The sequence below is a fragment of the Leucopleurus acutus genome (assembly GCF_964270905.1).
Source record: "Leucopleurus acutus genome assembly, chromosome: 13".
NCBI classification, from domain to species: domain Eukaryota; kingdom Metazoa; phylum Chordata; class Mammalia; order Artiodactyla; family Delphinidae; genus Leucopleurus; species Leucopleurus acutus.
Window position 1 is genome coordinate 79,155,857 of NC_139155.1, and position 21,882 is coordinate 79,177,738.

Genomic DNA, 21,882 nt, shown 5'->3' on the forward strand with positions numbered 1-21,882 from the left:
TAGGTATTAATGGATTTCTGGCCCAAACTATTATACTCTTATAAAGTGGACTCAATTTTCTTTCTTACTTTAAAACTGGCCTTTTTATTTCTCCTTTTGAAGTAGAGGAGTTGCTAGCAGGTTCCCAACTGTGGTGTGCACAGTAGCAAAAACATTCATTTTAAATGATGCTATTGGGGCCAGAGGTCATTCAACACTGGCTTGTTTAACCCAGGGCACATAAGACTAAGCCTGACTCTAAACCTGCAAGTGCTGAAAGGATTGAGACTCTTCATATTTAATCTAAATGTAATGCAGTTTATCTGCGAGCATTTGTGCTGCATGTGTGATAGTGTTCTGCACAATAAAAATAAAGCAGCTTGCTTGTTGTGTTACAAGTGACTCCTCTTTCCTTAGCCAATTACACAGATGCTGACTTGTTCCACTTGCATTTATATGAGAAAGCCTCCTCCGTCCCTGATATCAGAGAATCAACTTTCTTTGGAGGCTGTTCTTTATAAAGGTGTCCAATTCTTATATTATCAAAAGGGAGAAGGTTATGTGCATCACACACATAGGCCTCGCTGCCAAAGGACAAAAGCAAAGTCTGAAGCTAATGGCTGGGGGTGTGGGGTGAGGGGCTCAAGGAGGCGGCCCAGAGCCTCTCAGACTACACTGTACATGATATTTCAAGATAACCACAAAACTTAATTTTGCCCAATCCATTCCCAGCTGTCTTGTTGTACTCACTAGTTTTAAAAGGTGGGTTTTTTTTTTCCTTAATGGAAAAAATGAAACGGCAAGCCAAAAGCTTTTAACTTTCTTTCCTTCGATGAAAGCCTCTCATCTTGAAATGTTTTTCTTTCAGCAACAAAGGCAGCAGAGGAGAGACTCCTCTGCTTTTTCAACACGTTTTATCATGGTACACAGGCCTCCACAAAGCACCTAGTAAGAAAGCCAAGGATAAGATGTTGCATTTCTTTTAAAATAATTTAAAATATATTAAATTTTCCAAAGGCAGATTTTGTTTGAATGAGGTGTCTTCATTAGATAACTATACGCCACGAAGAACAGTACTTTGAAAGAGCTAGTTGTGTTTAGGGGCAGAGTTGAGACTGGCTGATGAGTCCAATGAGGTGAAGCAGTCAAGTCAGATCTTGTACAGAAGAAAATCAGCTGAAATGATGACGACACCAATTCTTCACACAATTAAGAGACATCTTCACAACTGTTGGAATTGAGTACTATGGTTTTTAGATACCATTGAGAAAAACACAGTTGTACCTTAACATCTGTTGAGAAAATACAAATAAATATGCTAACTGGTGAACAACTGACAGATAACTCAGTAGCCACTGATACAGTCATGCAGTTGAGGAATACGTCCCATGTAACATGACACACAAATCTGGCCTCCGGCACATGCACGCCATTGTTTCTTAAAAAAAAAAAAAAAAAAGCCAAGTCTAGTGTCTGTATCAGGAGCATGGCCTCTGAGTCACCTGGACTTTAGTTAAGCTAAGTAATACCTCACCCTAGACGGCTCTGTGAAAACTGTCCCGTGGGTCAGAGGAAGGAAAGCCCTTGTCCACATCAAAGCAGCTCTGACCAGCAGGAGAGAACTTTCACCAACACCTCCTCTGCATCTGCATCAACGACGGACACTCCCATTCGAGGGAGTGGAAACTTCTTGGAATCAAAATGACCAGAGAGGGTCCAGCACTGCTGTCCATTAAGTGGACTGAAGGTTAAGGTCAGGCTCCATCACTGCAGAAGTGGAATCCCTCTTCTACGACTGACCCTCACACCTCATGGGGAAGAGACCCCTGGCCCTGGCGAGGCCACTGGAATCTGGTTTTGCTACATTCTGTTCACAATCCCAAAGAGAGATTCTATTTCAATCCAAGACCAGATGTTTGGCCCACTGCTCCAGCTACTTGTCAGGAAGATTTATCCTGCTACAGAGGAAACAAGTAAGACTATGGAGACTGGCTTAAAAAGTTCTGTATGTGAGGAACTCTTTCATTTTCTTAGGGATTGGCAGCGCTAGCACTTGGTACGTTGTTAGGAAACTTCGCAGGGCTTTCCGGCATAAGTGCTTCAGTGATGACAGGACCCGAGGAGCCGTCCAGAACTGGACGTGGCCATCCCTTGTCCTGAAATGAGACGGAAACCAGTGCGTTACGGCAGACCTTGGAAATGTATGTTTTCATTGGGACAGATATCAATGTTTCTACTCTCACTTGCACTGGCAGGAGACTCTAGAGAGTGAAACGCAACCTGGACCTTGGAAATAGATATGAAGGCTGTGGTGCTGAGTAATTAAGGCTGCTGAGGGCAGCAGGAGAACTCAAGACACCTCTGGTTCCAAAGTCCTGTCTCTGTCAGTACAGCCCTTTATAGATCATACTATGGGTTCAAATGTAACAGGGAAGAGTGCCACCTGTTGAATTACAGATGTTCCCTGTAAGGTGGTCTCTGCCCTAAATGGTTTCCTATATAAATGCTGCATCATCTTGCTTTCTGCTTCCTTGCAGACTTGGCCTGTTAATAGCATGAATTGTAGATCTTTCATGTTGACATTTAGGCTAAATATTAAGAGTAAATGATAAACTCTATTAGAAGAGAATATCAGAATTTTATGTAATCTCAGACTTCCTTAAAGCCTTCCTCACAGGCAAGAAAATTCTAGATGCTTTCTTTCCTTAAAAAGCTACATGGAATACTCAGCAGAAATCACTACCCATCTGTTCGGCTAACAGATACATACCCCGTGGCAATAACTCCACCATGTGGAAAAAATGTGCAGCAGAGACCATTGGTCATAGGAGCAAACGCAATTGGAGTTTTCAGTTCCAGGGCCCAGATCCTGAGGAGCCTGGAGGAGAAAGGGACGTGTCAGCAGACCTGGGGCCAGACCCCAAAGGTGATGCTACAAGCCCTTTCCAACACTTGCTCTGAGGCCACAGAAAGAGGTTTCTCTTCGTTACCTGTCATCCGCTACCGTGGCGAGGTACAAGCCTTCGGGGGAGAAGCACACAGATCTCAGGGAGCTGATGTGGACATCGCTGTCATCCATGGGGGGGTTGAGCTGGGTGTGGCTGAGGAGGACACAGGACAGTAGGTGGGCCTGGAGTGATGGCTGCCCTCCGCCCTCCGCCTTTCATCCCCAGGCAGGAGGCCAAAGTGCCATGGCCACAAAAAGTTTCCAGACATGTCTCGTACCCCATGTGGAAAACCTGGGGATTTGCAGACTGGAAAAGACGACTGGAAACAAGTGCATTTCATACAGCTCCAGTGTCTCGTGGAGGGGGCTGAAGGATTACTAATATTCCCTGTGCTAATTTCCTTATGCAAAGTAGGTCAGCCCTCGCTTTAATGCCACAGTACAAACTGAAAGTCTTTTTTAGGCTAAGATACATGATAATTATAGGACTACCTATTATTTGCTTCAGAAAACAACAGAGACAAAGGGGAAAAGTAGACCAAGTTGGTGAGAACATGAAAATTCACTTTGGAAATAACAGTTTCAATAAGAGGATCATTCTGAACCTGTTACTACAGTTATTAGTAAGTGGAAAGAAAGAGTCACTGCGAGGTTTCATAATGCTGAATCCAAAGCAGTACAGAGAGCCTCCTATAGCAGGAGACTTGAAGGCACTCGGGGCTAATTTGAGAATTGACAATGAAACACTGCTGCACACCAGTGCCTCAGAATAAGCACGAACACACTGTGTCCTGGACCAAGACAGGTTTCCCATCGAACACCCCACCGGGAAGCGGAAGCGGGGAGGCAGTCCTTACTGGAGTGACCGCAGCCGCTCGCCAGTGTAGGGGTCCCACATGATCACATTGGTATCGTAAGAAGCCGTGACGAGCAAGGCAGAGTCGGGGGAGAAGTCGCAAGAGACCACGCTGCTCTGGTGGCCCTCCAGCTTCCGGATTAATGTGTAGGACCGCATGCTCCACAGGAAGACCTGTGGGAAGAACAGGTGCCTGGTCAGGACGGAAACAGTGCTCAAGACGTGAACAGTGAGGAGAAGGCACAGCCTTGCCTCTCCAGGCCGCACAGCCAGGGGAAGCTAAGTGCTCCAGCCCCTTTTCTATGTTTCTTCTAGAACATGTCATACTGGCCTAAATAAAGTGACAGGTCTGAATTCTTGAGGCACAGAACCAACAGACATGCTCAAGGAGCTTACTTTAGGGGAGAATCAACCAACCGACCTCAGGAAGACAGCAGCCAGCATGGCTCAGGGGAAGCTTCTGGGTCCTGCTTCTGAGCGCTCTTAGCAAATAGGGCAATGCATGCTGAAGACCTAAGCCAAGGCCTACCTTGTCCTTTCACTTGAAACCAAAAATAGGGGGCAGAGGTGAACTCCTGGTCAGCCAACAGAGCCATCTGACACCCGCCTCTGGTTTACAGGACCACAGAAATCTGCCCCACGGCTGTAGGTCTGACCTAGCTCCTTACTTGAAACCTTTCTGAGAATCATTAAAAGAAGTATTTTCTTTTTTTCCTTTAAGAAAACTCTCACTTTCACATAGTTCCAAGCCTCAAATCAATGATTAACCACCTGAGCTGCACCAAATAGTGAACTCTTAACTTTCCCAAGTCGGTCACAGCCAACAACAGCTCAATGCAGATGTAAAAAACAATCGGTTCCCAAACTGTTCCTGGGTTTCTAGTACTTTTGTTACAATAGACAGGATTTCAGGACAAAGTTCAACGAGTTACTGTACATTTTATGATTTGAATGGAAATCCTAATTAGGTGGATTCAAATTAGATGGTTCAAAGGAAATCTGGATACACATGTGGGTTGCAACTTTTAAAATCGTAGACTCCAACAGGGAAAGAAATTTAAAAAACATGGCTTTCCCATCTTGTGAAGGCAAACAGCCCTCCCATGACATGACGGGAGCGATCTGCTTCCAAACACCTCCTCTCCTTTGGTTTGTGTCAAAGTGCAAATCAGAAAAGGAGGGGCCTCAGCCCGGCAGCGTGCCTCCCACTGGGGCTGATTTGCAGGCGGCTTTCAAGGACACTGGCTCACTTACCCTCTCACGCATGAGGCCGCTTCCCTGAACCGAAGCAACAGAGCAAAGGGCACCCCAAGTTTGAGACTCACCGACTTCTCCCCAGCTGCAGAACACAGCATGCTGCAGTCTGGCGAGATGGAGCAGCAGTAAACCCACTGCAGGTGGCCCGATAACACCTGAATCTGTTTACCTGTCGGAGAAATGGAGCACACGGTGAGCCGACTCCCAAAACCACAGAGCAGGAAGCCTGAAGAACCGGCAGTGGTGCCTCCCCCCAGCCCCACCCGCTATATCCAGCGGTTCTCTAGCAGCTAAGCCCACGGGCCCCTTTTTTAATGCAGAGAAAGAAATATGACAGGATTTGTCATTTAAATGCCTGAAATCTATTAACATGACGTTATAATGCCCAAGGGAAATCATTACCTACTGTTTCACCAAAATCCACAAGGTCAGTGGGACAAAGGCTGTCCACAGATCAGGTTTGATACATTCCTTTGATAACAGAGAACATTCTTTTTAGGTCCCCCAACCACCTCAGTTACTCTGAAGCATCCTTCCAAATTTGAAAGTGTTTACCTTCAATTCTCTGTCATTTATGCTCTGTAATGGTTTCCCCCTGGCCACAAGGATCCCACTCTCACCCTCCTCCCACCCTTGCCAGGATGTCCGGATGAGCAGTGGTGCAGCATAATTAGGGCCACATGCTCTGGAGGCAGGTAAACTCAGCCTTGAATCCTGGCTCCACTGTTTACTCAGCGCATAACCCTAGGTCACTCACGTCATCTCTTCAGATCTCCATCTGGGAAAAAGCTAAATGCCCATCAACAGAGGAATGGATGAATAAAGGGTAGTATTCCACCTGTTAAGTCAGATGAAATTAAGGAACTAGATTTTCCATGGAGTACTGTCTAATAAAAAAGAAAAATGCAGAAAAAATGTGAAGAATATGATTCCATTTTTGTGAAACAATGACCCCCAAATCCATAAATGTAAAAGTGAGTGTCTGGGACTTCCCTGGTGGCACAGTGGTTAAGTGTCCCCCCATGCAGGGGACACGGGTTCGAGCCCTGGTCCGGGAAGATCCCACATGCCGCGGAGCAACTAAGTCCGTGCGCCACAACTACCGAGCCTGCGCTCTAGAGCCTGTGAGCCACATCTACTGAGCCCATGTGCCAGCGCGCCTAGAGCCCATGCTCTGCAACAAGAGACGCCACTGCGATAAGAAGGCTGCGCACAGCAACGAAGAGTAGCGAGTAGCCCCCGCTCACCGCAACCAGAGAAAGCCCGCGTGCAGCAATGAAGACCCAACACAGCCAGAAATAAACTAATAATTTAAAAAAAAGTGAGTGTCTGAATAGGATTATGCAAGTATAGAGAAAAATACGGAAGGCAATATGGAAGGGTCTTATTTAGCATGGGTGACAGGACTGCAGGGGGGTTATGGAGGAATGCAAAGGAGGGGAGGATGAGAAAGTTTGGGGGGAGAAGCCCCCAAAAAGGGGGGAAGAATGTATATGGTCATACATATGCATTTAAGAATTCACGTGTATGTGTGGGTATACAGAAATAAATTTTATGAAAGTCAGTCATGGTTTCTTCAGCTCTCAAGTAAGAAGCGTACCTGCTCCCCCGGGGTAGGTGTGAGTGAATAAATCAAGGCAGGGTGGGAGGGCAGGGCCCCGTGCCTGGGGACACTACTTGAGTCCCCTCCTCTCCTTGAAAAGCCCTAGTAACTGGCCTAGTCCATTCTGCCCACTCTCAGCCCCTTCAGCGAGTCCTCCCTCCCTGCCTCAGATGGTGGCAAGGTGCCTGCGACACTCATTAAAAAAGGCACTGCGGGGCTTCCCTGGTGGCGCAGTGGTTGGGAGTCCGCCTGCCGATGCAGGGGACATGGGTTCGTGCCCCAGTCCGAGAAGATCCCACATGCCGCGGAGCAGCTGGGCCCGTGAGCCATGGCCGCTGAGCCTGCGCATCCGGAGCCTGTGCTCCGCAACGGGAGAGGCCACAGCAGTGAGAGGCCCGCGTACCGCAAAAAAAAAAAAAAAGGCACTGCGTCTGAGCACCCTCCCAGTCAGCAGGCCCACCTCAGACCACACAGCCACAAGCTCCACAGCAACGGGCAGACAGGACCCAGGGCGCGCTGTGTGACTCGATGCCTTCAGATGAGGACACCACAAGCACCTCCTTAGTTGCCTGACAAGTTATCAGGCTCGTTTCTGAGAGAGCAGGGACGGGGCCCCTCTCGTGGTGTGGAGAGCTGCACAGTCACCGCTTGGACTCTGCATCATCAGGGACGAGGGTGCTCTTCATGAACCGCCCACATCCCCATTTCCTCCTTCCACCTCCCTCCACGCCTGCGAGGGAGAAATGGCCCGGCAACCAATTCCCCTTCCCTGTGTCACCCTCCCAGCTGAGGAGAAACACCAGAGATGTATGGAATTCTCCGTCGGGCTGCTCCGGGATACAGTCCTGCTTAGAGCAGAACTGCACTAGGGCTGACCGCCCCCCTCCCCACCCCAGCCTGAGAGGATTCTTGTAGACCTAGATTCCACTGTACAAAGAAACTTTACTTCTAACAGGAAGTACCCAACATGGATGACTTCTTCCAGATCAGTGGTTCTCAACCCGGGGAGGCTGTGGCCTTTATGTTGACACTGGGCTCTGTCTGGAGACATTTTTGGTTGTCACAACTAGAGAAGGTGCTACTGGCATCTCACGGGTTAAGAGGGCAAGGATGCTGCTCCACGCCAGAATGCACAGGAAGGTCCGTAACAAAGAATCATCCAGCCCAGTATGGCAAGAGTGCCACAGCTGAGAAAACCTATTCTACACCATGTGTTTTCCAGAGGGGTGAAAACTGGTTCTCGATGGCCAGAAAAATCTGACCTTTTTTATGTACAAAGCACAGATACACATCCAGTACCTGAAGAGATAGTCAATGTATTTTTGGCATGAAAATCTCCCAGGTGGTGAGGGGGCTGGGGGGGGGTGACTAGGAAAAACATGTCTAAAAAGTCTCCTCAGGAGGCAATAACAGAAAAAAAGGTTGAGAAACACTGTTCTGGATAAAATGACACTGGTCAAGTAGAGAGAGGGGCAAATACAGTATTTTGGGGTTGCCAAGTCATTCCGTCACCTCCATACCATGTTTATTCAGGTCCCAGATGCGAAGGGTCTTATCTCGGGATGCAGAAACCAAAATCAAACTGCCACTGGGTGTGAAGCTCAGATCTCTCACGACGTCTTGGTGGCCAGACAGATTCAAAAGCAGGAGCCCTAGCGTGAGAGAGGGGGGCACTCGATCAGGGGGAGAGGCAGCTCTGGTCTACAGGTCACAGCCACACCCCTCAGCCAACTGGCGGCCCCTCTGGTCCCTGATGGAATGTGAACGAGAGCCCCCTGGGGCCTGATCCCAGCCAGAAATGACCTACCTGTCTGCACCTCCCAAATCTTGATCTGCCCATCGTTGAGCCCTGTAGCAAGGATCAGGCAAGAGACGTCCGGCACCTGGGGATGGTGGCGTGCCCAGAGCTTCCTGCTGGGTGGAGAAGGCCACGGGCTGAAGGCCAAGCCCCAGACAATCTGCCCACAGTCCAGCGTCTTCTCCTTTGGGCTGCCTCGCCCTTTTGTATCATTTTTGCTGCTTCGGCTTTTGGCTTCGAACCCTTTAGGGATGCTGGGAAAAGCAGAGAGTTCTTAATGAGTCTGAAATTGCCACCAAGTCAATCGACTTTTCATTCTGGGGTACCCAAGCCTTTGAAATCCCAGAAACAAATAGGCCTTCAGTGAATTCTAGTACGACCTTTCTTCTTGTTTTTTTTTTTAGAATTCGTGTAACAGAGACTTCACTGGCCGTGGCTCATCCCATCTGTGACAGTCCTGCAGTGGGGCGACCTGCCTTGTGGGATAACTAGATCACAGATGCTCCAGGGAGCCATTTGCTTCTTCAGAAAGTTCTCCTGGGTTTTGGTGCGTGGAAGGAAAGATGCACTCCATGTTTCTCATGAGAAAGAAAGCATGCTGTAGGTTTGGAACTAGGACAGAACTTAGAGCCTGTATAACCATGTGCCACTCTTCTGCCTCATACCCCCCCTTATCTCTAGCTTAGAAAGTCCCCAAGGAGCAGGAAAATAAACCCAATTTTCGGGCCAACAGTTTGCTTGGTACACGCCGATTTCCACCTTCACTCGCTTTGCTCCAATCAATGAATGAGGCTCTTTCATTTACTTCTCTGATGGCACATCCAGTCCAGGAACCAACCAGCAGGGCAGTGAAGGGAAGAACTCACAGAGCTGTTCAGGGGCACGCTGACCTCAAAGATCTCGTGGCCCAAGCCTTTCCTTTTACCTTCAACTTATGCTGAAACACAGGCCCAGACAAGCTAAATAAGACTCCGTCCCTAAGAAACAGGGCCCTGCCCACCACTCTGCCTCGCAGACAATGTCTCAAAGGCATGAGCAATTAAATAGTCCTGGGGTTCGGCCCACAAACGCAGAACACTTATCTGCAGTACACTTTATCACTGTAAGTATTCAGTCCTGCTTTGCTACATGGCCACACTCCGTGGTTTATCGAACTGGAGGAAAGAGTGATGATAAAGCTGGGACTCATTTCCATGAAAAATCCTGTAGCCAACATACATGCAGCTGAACCTCTTTCTGTATTACATCTATTCCCGAAAAGTTAAGTAAGTCATATTTTTGCCAATCGCATCATCGAAATATATTAAAGAATTTTAAGCAAGCTCACCTACAGAACTAGAAGGGAGAGACTGCGGCAAACGTGGCTCCTTCGACTCTGAAAGTCTGTCATGCTAAAGCAGAGGCTGCGGGAGTGTGCCCGGGATGGCAGTCTGTTCTGTACGTGAAGCCGTCTCCCACCTCCACCAGGCTCGTCTGCCCACCTCTCGCCTAGGGACGTGTTCACGCTTGAGCAGCAGAGCTGACTTGTCTTGACAGAGACATACGGCCCCCAAAGCCAGAAATATTTACTATCTGGGCCTTTATAGAAAAAGTGTGCCGACCCCTGGTCTAAATGGCCAAACGTGGTCTGAAAATGTGTCGTTCTGACAGAACATCTGAAATGTGACACTGAATGTCTTTTCAATGAAGCCCACCCAATCCACATCCGGCCCCAGCCAGGCCGACACATACACTTCGAGACCTGCCCAGCCCTGACTCGGGGGCCTTAGTTGGCCATCCAGGGGAGAAGTACAGAAAAGGCAAGCTATGGGGAGAGCTCTGTAGGCCAGCTCAGAACCTCCAAAGTTACCTTTTTTTTTTTTATAAAATCCTGATTTCTGTATTTGAATTAAGGGATACATCTGTAGCTACTTTATTCCAAAGGAATTAAGGCACATTGGCAGAGTAATTCATTTTACTATCATAAATTTAACATGTTAGGGGTAGAGATAACTTTCCTGGGGTCACAAAATTGGGGGCAGAACAGGAACTAGTAGTCAAGTCTTGGGTGTCCTAGCCTAGTGTTCAGCACATGCCCTGGACTTCAGAGTCTGCAATGAATTCAAGGGATGAGCTACATGGGAGGTGGCAGACGCGACTGTGGGAGGGGGCCGCTCGGGGCCGGGGACAGTCATTAGGAGAATTTAACTTCACCAAAACTGAATTTTCAGAAAATTTTATTAAAAGTAGTAGTACATTTATCTAGTTATTATCAATTATTTGCTCAATATCAAAAGCGCTACATTATATGATTTTTTAAATGTATAACAACCCTAAGAAGAATATAAAGGCCCCAGATTTCCCCTTTTAAAGGGCTTTTAAAATAACAATTATTTTAAATTATAAAATTAATAGTGAAACATGGGGAAATTTTGGAAATGAGAAAATTATAAAAATTACCCAGATCCTAATACCACTCTAACCACAGTAAACACTGTATGATGAATTTTTAATTTATGTGTACATTCACATGTTATTCAAAAACAAATTCGGGCTCATGCTGCAGATACAGCTTCGTAGCTTGTTCTCAGTAAGCCTTGCACGGTAAGCATCTCCTCAAGTTATTATTCTTCAAAATGTGTGACTTTTCCCTAAAACAAGTAACTGCTCATTGTCATATTAAACAATATTTCCCTCATTATATTAAACAAAAGATACACATAAAGGGTTAATGCTCAAATTTACATTTTCCGTAATATTGGAAAGATATATTTATGTATAGTAATATATATATTTGAATACAAGAGTGATTTTCAAGGAAGTAACAGATTTCCCATTTTATGCTTTTTAAAAAATACTTTTTCAGACTATAAATCTATATCAGATTTAAGTCTGGATATGAAGTTGAGTCCCTTGTATTTAGACTGGGGGAACCAATAAATAATGATCTTGGCATTACCATTAAACTGAGTATAGAAGGAACTGAAAATTGTGATTAAAAAAAACAAAAACAAAAAACACACACAACAATCTTTGATGGCTACAGAAATATACAGCAATGCCAAAATTTCCTTAAGCGTTCTCTCATCACCAGATTTTAAGCTATTTCTGATTTTTAACTACCATATGATTAATTTCATGTTGAAAATCAGTGTATGTAAATGGATGACCTCCCATTTGCAGCAACATGGATGGACCTAGAGATTGTCATACTAGGTGAAGTAAGTCAGACAGTGAAAGACAAATATCATGTGATATCACTTATATGTGGACTATAAAAAAATGGTACAAATGAACTTATCTACAAAACAGAAATAGAGTCACAGATGTAGAACACAATCTTATGGTTACCAGGGGGAAGTGGCGGGAGGAATAAATTGGGAGATTGGGATCGACATATACACACTACTATATATAAAATAGATAACTAATAAGGACCTACTGTATAGCACAGGGAACTCTACTCAATATTCTGTAATGACCTATGTGGGAAAAGAATCTAAAAGAGAGTGGATATATGTATATGTATAATTGATTCATTTTGCTGTACAGCAGAAAATAACAACATTGTAAATCAACTGTACTCCAATAAAAGTTTTTAAATAAATAAATAGATGACCCCATTTCTGAGATTCCTAATCGCAGGAAGAGCAGTTTTAAGGTCCTCGAAATGGCCTTCCTTCCAGCAAGTGCACAAATTTATACTCCTCAACCCCAGCAGCATGCAGAGTACCCATCTCAGCAAATTTTCATCAGCGTTACCTATTATCAAGGCAACAAGTTTCAGACTGAACTTATAAAAAACTTAAATCTAACGTGCTACTTGTAAGAAATGCTTAAAAGCAAAACAAATGAGACCCTCATGGGCATGGGCCATGTTTGATTTATTTCAGGATTCTCAGCCTCTGGCTCTGGGTCACGCAAGGAAGACTACAACCACTGTTGGCTGAGTAAATAAATACAGACATAGAGTTGCCCTATGACAAATGAAAAAAATACTGATGCTGGGCCATCTGACTGGGAGCTCACAGCATTCAGATACTGGGACTTGTCCAGCCCAGAGACAGAAAAGCTAGTTAATATCAGGAACTGAACTTGGTTGATAATAAAAAAGGCAACTAGCCAATTTTAAAATGGACCAAGGATCTGAATAGGCATTTCTCCAAAGAAGACATGCAAAGGGCCAATAATCACATGAAAAGGTGGGCAAGATCAGTAGCCAACAAGGAAATGCAAATCAAAACCACAATGAGATGCCACTTTGCTGCCACTAGGATGGCTATACTATAATCAAAAAGACAGTCGAGGGCTTCCCTGGTGGCGCAGTGGTTGAGAGTCCGCCTGCTGATGCAGGGGACACGGGTTCATGCCCCGGTCCGGGAAGATCCCACATGCCGCGGGGCAGCTAGGCCCGTGAGCCATGGCCGCTGAGCCTGCGCGTCCGGAGCCTGTGCTCCGCAGCGGGAGAGGCCACAACAGTGAGAGGCCCGCGCCCGCAAAAAAAAAAAAGACAGTCGATAACAAGTGTTGGTCAGGATGTGGAAAATTTGGAAATCTCCAACATTGCTGGTGGGATTATAAAATGCTGGAACCACTTTGAAAAACAGTCTGACAGTTCCTCAACCAGTTAAACATATACAAAAACATATATCCACACAAAAACTTCACATAAGTGTTCACAGAAGCATTATCTAATAGCCAAAAAGTGAAAACAACCTGAATGTTCACCAGTGGATAAACTTATAAACAAAATGTGGTGTCTCCATAAGATGGAGCATTATTTGGCAGTAAAGGGGAATGAAGTCATGAAGCATGCTACAACACGGATAACCATGAAAACAGTATCCTAAGTGAAAGAAGCCAGTCAACTGACTACATAGTGTATGATTCGATTTGTACGAAATGTCTAGAATAGGCAAATCTATAAAGACAGAAAGTAGATGAGAGGCTGCTCAGGGCTGGAGAGCAGAGGGGGATTAAAGAGTTTCTTTTTGGGGTGACAAAAATGCTGTAAGATTGATCATGGTGGTGGATGCACAACTCTGTGAATATTCTCAAGTCACTTAGCTATATGCTTTATTTATTTCTTTTGTGAAAGACAAGTTTATTTGCCTCCAAAGGACTCAGGTAGTTTAGAGAAATTTAAAATACAGCTAGTTGGTAAGGGGGAGTCAGCCCTCATCAGCAGCTGCCGGATAATCAAGCCTAACTACCCAGCTGGGCCTCTGGCTGCACACTTTAAATGGGCAAACTGTACGGCATGTAAATTATATCTCAGTAAAGCTGTTAAAAAAAAAGAAACTCAGGGCTAACATAATCTCGATGGAGTTAGTTTTCACAGGTACAGAATGTGGGACCCTGGAAACCTCACTGATCCAACTGCTGAACTGTTTTGGCCACCTTCCCTCTCCTGCTCTCGGGCAGGGAGCCATCTGGGAGAGCACTCAGTTCCCCAGGACTCCCTCACTCCCCTGGGTGTGAAAGAACTTACAACTGCTCTTCCAGCGGCCAGGGGATCAGCTTGACAATGCAGTGTCCTTGAGACCAGGCGAACCAGGAACCGTCCGGAGAGAAGGCAACGCTCCACGTTTCACAGCTTGACTTCCAATCAAACTGATGGGGGCGCCCGGGCTTGAGTTCGGCCAGCAGCAGTGGCTCCTCTGGGGCAGGAGACAGCATGCTTCAAACAGGCACCCTCACCTCGAGGGTAAGGGCAGAACCAGGCCCCTGACCACCTTGCTGACTCAGAAACTGGAAAGCCACCAAGGTCTCCCCATGGCAAAAAGTGACAGTCCGGATTCTGGGAGGGAGTTGTCATTTAAATGACCTGGGGCACTAACAGTAGCCACAGGCCGAATTCCAGTGGGGTTACTCAGTGCTGGCACTCCTGACTTCTGGTTAACCGTGACTCAGAGTGACCTTTGTAAGAGTGAATCCAGTGAAGGGAGGCCTCGTTTTCCTATGAAAGCCCGAAGAGGAAGAAAGGAGACAGGCCAGGCAAGGATCAGATGATGCTGATCAGGAAGCCTTCAGATGCACTTAAGGTCTCTCCAAAAGAACCTGCTACTGGGAAACAGGTAAAAGAAGGAATATCTGAAACTCACAGGCTCCCTCTCACTCCCCGTCATCCTCCCCATCATCCTCCCCATCATCAAGGCTAAAATGTTCAGCACTGGCCCTGCTTCCTGTCACTCAGACTTCTTGATCTGGTCTCCCACTTCCATCTCCTCTCTGTTCTGGCCTAAACCTTCATCCCATCTTGCTCCGATCTTTTACAAGACTCTCCTGATGCATTTTCTCCTGCCCCCAGGGACCCTGCTGAAGCTGAAACGCACATCACATCTTGGCAGTTCTTTCAAATACATTCCAAAGCTCCCACCTGCCTACCAGATAAAGGCAGCTGAGACCCGGCCTCCCAGCCCACCCCACCGGCCCCAGCCTTGCCTTTCTGGTCGTCTCCCTGCACGCCACACGCCGGCCACACACACCTCCCTGTCGTGCCCCAAGTAGCTCATCTGAGTTCACACCTAGACTCATTTTCTGCTTATGAGAATCCATCACTGAGATTAGCAACCCAGAAGCATACCCAGATCTCACGCTATCAAAGCGGAAGGAAGTCCCACTCTCCTTATTTCTTTCTCTCCTGTAGTGACAAGTTTCCCTCTGCCCCAACGCCACCCCCAGCTGGGAATTTACGCAGCTGCCTTCAAACACCAAGCCGATTCAATCCTTGTTTCTTTTTTTGTGGGGGGGGGGGGGGCCCGGAGTGGGGAGGCTAGCACAGCGTCCTGTGAAGGGCGGGGGCTGGACTGGTGCTTCTTCATCGACCTGAAGGGCAGTCCCCAGTTCAAGTCTCCCCTACAGCGGAAGATTCTCAATGGCTGACAAAGCTTGTAAGTTCAAGGCCTTCAGAACTGATTTTTTGATCGCTACAATTGTGTTACATAGGAATATAAAAACTGGCTTCCATCCTGAATGAGGTCACTGTCTGATGTGTATGTTCCACTTTAGCAGTTTTGAGACTTTGACCTTTTTATAGCTGTTACCAGATAGATACTAATTTAAACAGCCCCTATTTCGTATATTTTAGGACACATCTTTATAAGTCTTCTCAGTTTGACCTTGTTAAAATCAGGATGTGTCAAGCGATGACTTTTCATAGTTAAATAGGCAGTATTTTTTTCAGTGACACATATTGGCAATACAATCCATGATATCCTGGATTCAATGAAACAGACGGTAAACATGCATATATGTAAATAATATTTATACGTGTATATATATATATTTTTTTCTGACATGCATTATAGGAAAATACATGGGTATATCTTGTTTCATGAAATAAATGTATTGCTGAAAATTCTGTCTTTAAATAGAATTTTAATAAATCATATTAAGCCTTTATGGCTTTGTTATTTAAAGAAAATTTAAGGAAGTTTCCTTTGTAAAGAGAATATTAATTCCCTGAGGTTCTATGCTTAAATCTAGGTTTTAATATATCAGATCTGTCTAAATTGGCATTTGTATACGCCCAGGTAATTCCTCCTAGAAATCTGTGTTTGCACAGGCGATCCTTTCACTTACACAATTACTTGTGTATCTGAGCACAGTCCTCTGGATGTGAATATCTGCATGGTAAGAACTTACTTTATACTGTAAATCCAAAACAAGACTCAGTGTTACGCAGCAACCCCGTGGCGTTTATTCCCATTATTTCTAGATATCTTCTTAAGGTAAAAGAGCCCTATTCTGTTAATGCCTCCTCATGGGGTCCAGTGGTTCTCAGCCAGGGGCACTTTTGCCCCCCAGGGACATGTGGCAATGTCTGGACACATTTTGGTTGTTGTAACCAGAGGGGGTGCTACTGGCATCTAATGGGTGGAGGCCAGGGATGCTGCTCAACATCCTACAGGGCAGCCCCTACAACGAAGAATTATTTTGCTCAAAATGTCAGTGGTGCTGAGGTTGAGAAGCCAGATGGAGTCAAATATTAAATGACATTGACTGATCTGGAGGTACATTTTCATCACCTGACTTCATTCCACCCTGGTAATATTCACACTTGGTTTGCTTCCTCCACAATACGCACGTTATCCATCCTTTCGACACCATGGAGGCTCCACACAATATGAAAAGGGGTCACCCCTGACTTCTCTCTTTTCTTTACCTCCCAAACCAAATCCATTAACTAGTTCTACTGCATCTGCTTCCAAAAGACTTGCCAAACCTAACTTTCCTCCGTCTCACGGCTGCTATTCTAACCTATGCAACATCGTCTCATCAACATTGGCTCATATATGCAACATCATCTCTCACTAAGCAGACTCCTAGCTCCCTCTGCTAGGAGACTGCTCTCCTGGCTCCCCCTCTGGCCCCCAACACCCATTCTCCTCACCTTTCAGAGTGATCAGTTTCGATCACTCTTAGAATAAAATCCTCACCCTGCCCTAGAAGTCCTGCACACTGGCCTTCTCACTCCTCGACTATGCTCAATTAGTTCCGACCTCAGGGCCTTTGCACCAGCTATTCTCTGGAATAGCTGACTATTCCAGACTGGAATGCCTGCATGCCTGGCACCTTCTCTTCATCCAGGTCTCGGCTCAAATGACAACTCCTTAGAGAGCCCTGCTCTGATCCCAAGTCAATGTCCTTCATAACTCCTCACTTTATTTTCTTTACATCACAATCACCATTATGATTATTATCCGTCTCCCTCCAGTTAGGACATCAATGCCACCGACAGAGCAGGGACCTTGTATGTTTATCCCCAGTGCCTAGCAGAGTTCCTGGCAGAGAGCAGGCACTCAGTAAATATTTGTGGAATAAATATACATGGTATCTCTCTATAATATAAATGAAATGAAGCCCCTTAGACTATTATGATGCCTTTGCCAAACATTTTACATGAAATGCTTCTTAAACATAAGCCATACCCAGATTTCACACTCTATTTCTGTGATTTGGGGATTTAATCTCTTGCTATTTCAGGCTCAAGAATCCAAGAACTAAAATAAGAAAAAAAACGAAGGAACTACGGAGATTCTGAAGAGGAGGCTGGGCCCAAACTAAACTTGGCTGCTGGAAAAGAAAGCCAAAATTAGTGCAGAACTTTAAAAAAAAAAAAAAACCAGAGGCAAGATGATCCAGCTTCATCTGGGATTGTACCTGCCCTGGCCCTTCTTGCTGAAAAGGCCTATGGATCTGAGTTTTCTAATTAAACACTGGGATGTGTTTGGATAATCAGGCAGAGTGGAAAGACATTTACCATGGGCCTCTTCTGTGAAAGGAGATTTGCCTGAACACAGAGAGAGAGAAGCTATGAATGACTCTAGCCGGCAGGAAGCTTGTTGATTTGTCCTGCCTTGAGATCTCTACATGAGATGTTCCATCCGTTCAGAAAACTCTGCCTGGCTGGCCCCAGATCCTCGCCCAGCTGCTCTGCCTACCCTTCAGGCCTCAGTGCTGGTGTCACCTTCTCAGAGACCTTCCTGGCCTCACTATCCAAAGTGGCCCAATCACTTTCTTTTCACTCCACTGAATTTTCTTTATAACTATCACTCGCACAACTTCTCTTGATTGCTTGCTTCTTTTTATGTAACTGTTGTTTCTCTCTTCCCCACCCTCATTCCGAACTGTTCACTGCTATTGGGCTGTGCTGTCCAATACAGTAACTGCTAGCCACACGTGGCTACTGACCTTCTGAAACGTGGCAAGTCCCAATTACGATGGGCCATTAGGTACATGGTACATACTTTACTTCAAAGACAGTACAAACGCAAAAATCTAAAAATTTTCAATAATTATTCATGATTACGTTATAATGATAATATTTTAGATATGCGGGATTGACAAAGATATAATTTTAAAATTACTTTCACCTGTTTCACTTTTTTTTTTTTTAACGCAACTACTAGAACATTTCAAATTGCATATCTGGCTCGCGTTATATTTCTATTGGCCGGTACTGGCCTAGAGAGTGCCTGGCCCATAGTAGACACTCAATAAATATTTGAATGAATAAATACGTTCTAACCACTACTCTGAAGATATCTACTGCTGTCCATTACAATTAGTCCCATTACAATGGTCTTTATTCAGTTTCAAAAGAATAAAACTCTGGTCTTTTTTTTTTTACCGGTAGCTTGGCAGCTCTCAACAGCTCAGCCCACACCCCAAAACACAGTCGTCAATCATTAGGAAAAACCCAGAACTGGAAACAGATTCCTGCTAAAAAGGGAGGCTAGCTCCAGATCGCTTCCAGATATAAACTAAAAGGAGTCAATGGAATAGACAGCGGAAGCTATAAAAAGATTCACATAAGATTTCAGACAAACAGTAGGGGCCATTTAACAACAGTTCTATGGGTAACCAACTCGCCGAAGAGAAAGCCCTTATCTAGATGGGAAGGCAGAGAGAGCTACCTCTACACCTGGTACTGAATGCCTTACTCCAGCAAACAAAGAAATGTCATTTCCCAAATTAAAAAGTTACACCACCCCAGGGAAAACCCTGATTTCAACCCACCCACCCACAATCCCTGCTCCATCAAAGAAGCCAGGGAAACACAAAAACATCCACGATCAGAATCCTCCTGACCAGAATGAAGCTTGAACTTCACTGGAAGAATACAAAGAGGTTCTGGAACAAATTCTGAGCCTAGGCCTTGACCCGCCCCCCCCCCCCTTCTGAGAAATTTCCCCTCAGGAAACCGCCTTTAAGCATGGGAGTATATTCAAGAGTTGGGACTCCCAGAATAAATCACAAGCCCACCCCAAACTTCTATTAGTGGGGTTTAGGGGCAAAGTGGTTGGAAAGAAGAAGCCTGAAGGACGCGTCTTGAGGTTTGGCCTTTGCATAACAAGCACACCATTCCCACTGAGGCTGCATGGTCATTTGGGCTGACCCTCCAAGTGCTTCCAATATTCTCCGACTTCCACACCGTTTTCTGATGACAGCTGTTAACAAGGAGAGAGGCAAGTACCTCACTCATCGGTGTATCCTAAACTTGTCCCCTCATCCATGTCACCAGGGATCGGCAGCTCGGCTCTACAAATCAGTCTCTATTGGGAGAGGCTTGGAATATGTTTTTTCAATAGGGATTCCAGACCCCATTTTCACGCACAGACAAGTTTGGGAAGCTCCCAACCACCCGCTGAGGCAAATACTATTATTAACCCATTTTGTAACTACAAAACAGACTTGGGTTAAGCGGTTCGTCCACGATCACACAGCCTGTAAGGAGCACAGCGGACTCCCACCCAGACCTCGAGTGCAGCACCTGGGCACCCACCCTCTCGGGTATCACCCCCACCCCCGCCCGAGGGCCTGGCGCCCGTCGTGTCCCACCCGGGCGGAGGCGTCGGGCCCCGGGCGCCCCTGACTGTCCCGGGGATGGGGATCCCCGCCGCGCAGAGGCCCGTCCTCCCCGGGTCCAGTCGGCGGCGGGAGACGGGGTGGCGGCCGCTGACAGCGAAAGCGAAACAAAGCTGGTCGCCCGGGGCGCACCCTGCCGCCGGCCGACGCGGACGGCCCAGGTCCGGCGCCCCCGCCGTCCCCATCCCCCGCCCCGGCCGAGGCCGCGCCCCACCCCCCCGGGAACGGGCCCGGCCCCGCCGGCGGGGAACGCGCGCCACGGCCCCACTCACCTCCGGCCTCCATGGAGGACGCGCGCGGCCCCGCGGCAGGCGGCGGGCGCCTCAGCCCCCCGGGCCGCCGGCCCTCATGCCGCCCCCGCGCCGCCCGCCCCCGCGCCGGCCCCGGCCCCGGCCCCGGCTCCGGCCCCGCCGCCGCCGCCGCCGCCGCGCCCGCCGCCGCCGCCCGGAGAGGCCATCAGCTGCTTCCCGTCACATGGCGGCGGGCGCGGGCGGGGACGCGCGGGGGGCGGGGCCGGGGCGGGCTGGAGAGAACCCGGGAGCCGGGCTGCGGGACGGCGGGGGGCGGGCAGGTGGACGCCGGGCGGGAAAGGGTCGGCCCTGGGGGTGCGGGTGGGGGTGGGGGGGGAACGGGGCCGAAGGGAAAGCGGGGGCGGGGCAGGTGGACGCGGGCAGGAGAAAAACCTGGGGTTTGGGGGAGCGGGGCCCGGGGAAAGTGGGGGGCAAGTGAAAACCCGGCGGTGGGAAGCGGAGCTCAGAGGAGAACGGGGGGTTATGAGGACAGACTATAACCTGGGGCGGGGGGTGCTGAGGGAAAAACCGGGGTGGGAGGCAGGCAGGTGAACGCGGGGAGGGGGTCGGGGAGCGGGGCCGAGGGGAAACGGGGGCCGGAGGGGGAAATGGGGGTGGGAGAACCAGGGGACAGATGGAGCGCCTCTGGTAGACCTGGGAGGAGCGGGGCTTAGGGGGAAAGGCGGGAATGGGGGGGATGGGAGGAACGGAGTGGGGGGCCAGGCGATGATCGGGGATGGAGGGAGGAGGTGTGGGTTTAAAACGGGGTGAGGTGAAGCTGAGGGGAAAACGAGGAAGGGGGTACGGAAAGGCACCGGGGAGCTGAGGAGAAAACGGGGGGAGATGGGACAGGGGGAAAATCGGGGGTGGGGGCGGACCAGGGCGGAAGGGGGACCTGAAGAGACGCCGGCGGTCAGGAGAATGGGGGAGATGAAAAGCGAAGACTGAGGAGAGAACTGGGGGGATGGGGTCCCTGAACCCCGGCGGGAGAGAAGAAATGAGGCAGAGGAGTAAAATTGGCAACCTGAGGCGGCGGGGAGCTCACAGGTTAGATGGGAGCCGCGGTAGAGGAATGAAGGGGCTGAGTAGGAGTAACAGTGTAGGATGAGAGGAAGGCGTCAGCCGCCGTGCTTAAAAAATGGGAACCAGAAAAAAAAGCCCACCGGAAAATGGAGGGTGAAAACATGAAGGTGCAGCGATTAAAAGGGGCGGAGAGCAAGGGGCAGCCAGCCAGAGAAAAAGAGGGGTCAAAAGTGGTGGGAGGGTCCAGAAATGGACAAGCTGGGTGAACGTGGGTGCGACCCAGGAAGCCTGAGGGACAGCACGGAACAGAAGTGAAAACAGGCGAAGGTAAAATGAGGGGCTGGGAAAACAGAGACTTGGATTAAACACACACGGGACATGAAAATGGAGGGACTGGGTTAAAAAGAACATGGGGGACTTCCCTGGTGGCACAGTGGTTAAGAATATGCCTGCCAGTGCAGGGAACATGGGTTTGAGCCCTGGTCCGGGAAGATCCCACATGCCGCGGAGCAGCCAAGCCTGTGCGCCACAACTACTGAGCCCGCGTGCTGCAACTACCGAAGCCCACGCACCTAGAGCCCATGCTCTGCAACAAGAGAAGCCACTGCAATGAGAAGCCGGTGCGCAGCAACGAAGACCAAACGCAGCCTAAATAAATAAATTTACTTTAAATAAACAAACGTGAAACTGAGGTGAAGGTAGGAATCATGGGTTTGGTTAAAAAGGAAGGACGTTGAAAATGGGACAGCTTTGATTAGAGCTTAGGAAGCTTGGAAT

General features: G+C 47.8%; 1 protein-coding gene across 2 annotated transcripts; it reads right to left on the reverse strand.

Annotated features, from left to right (window-relative positions):
• Positions 1 to 955: 955 nt before the first annotated feature.
• On the reverse strand, positions 956 to 20,153 carry WSB2 (WD repeat and SOCS box containing 2). 2 transcript variants are annotated; one of them, XM_082852612.1, is made up of 9 exons: positions 20,065 to 20,153; positions 13,911 to 14,079; positions 8,450 to 8,694; positions 8,163 to 8,294; positions 5,108 to 5,208; positions 3,784 to 3,956; positions 2,970 to 3,080; positions 2,750 to 2,857; positions 956 to 2,135 (listed from the first exon to the last, which is right to left on the reverse strand). In XM_082852612.1, the coding sequence occupies exons 1-9, from the start codon at positions 20,075 to 20,077 to the stop codon at positions 1,973 to 1,975; spliced, it is 1,215 nt and encodes a 404-aa protein (XP_082708738.1). In that variant the 5' UTR covers positions 20,078 to 20,153; the 3' UTR covers positions 956 to 1,972. The 2 variants fall into 2 exon arrangements, with proteins under 2 accessions (XP_082708738.1, XP_082708737.1); XM_082852611.1 differs by lacking the exon at positions 20,065 to 20,153 and having other exon boundaries at positions 13,911 to 14,334.
• Positions 20,154 to 21,882: the final 1,729 nt, after the last annotated feature.

What these genes read in the sequence shown, in the direction of transcription:
- WSB2 (XM_082852611.1), bottom strand. Translation starts at nt 14,098, where the DNA reads ATGCTGTCTCCTGCCCCAGAGGAGCCACTGCTGCTGGCCGAACTCAAG. An exon ending in CTGCAGCTGGGGAGAAGTCG is followed by an intron (nt 3,957 to 5,107) that starts GTGAGTCTCAAA and finishes TTCTTCCCACAG; the next exon opens with GTCTTCCTGTGGAGCATGCG. An exon ending in GCCACGGTAGCGGATGACAG is followed by an intron (nt 2,858 to 2,969) that starts GTAACGAAGAGA and finishes TTTCTCCTCCAG; the next exon opens with GCTCCTCAGGATCTGGGCCC.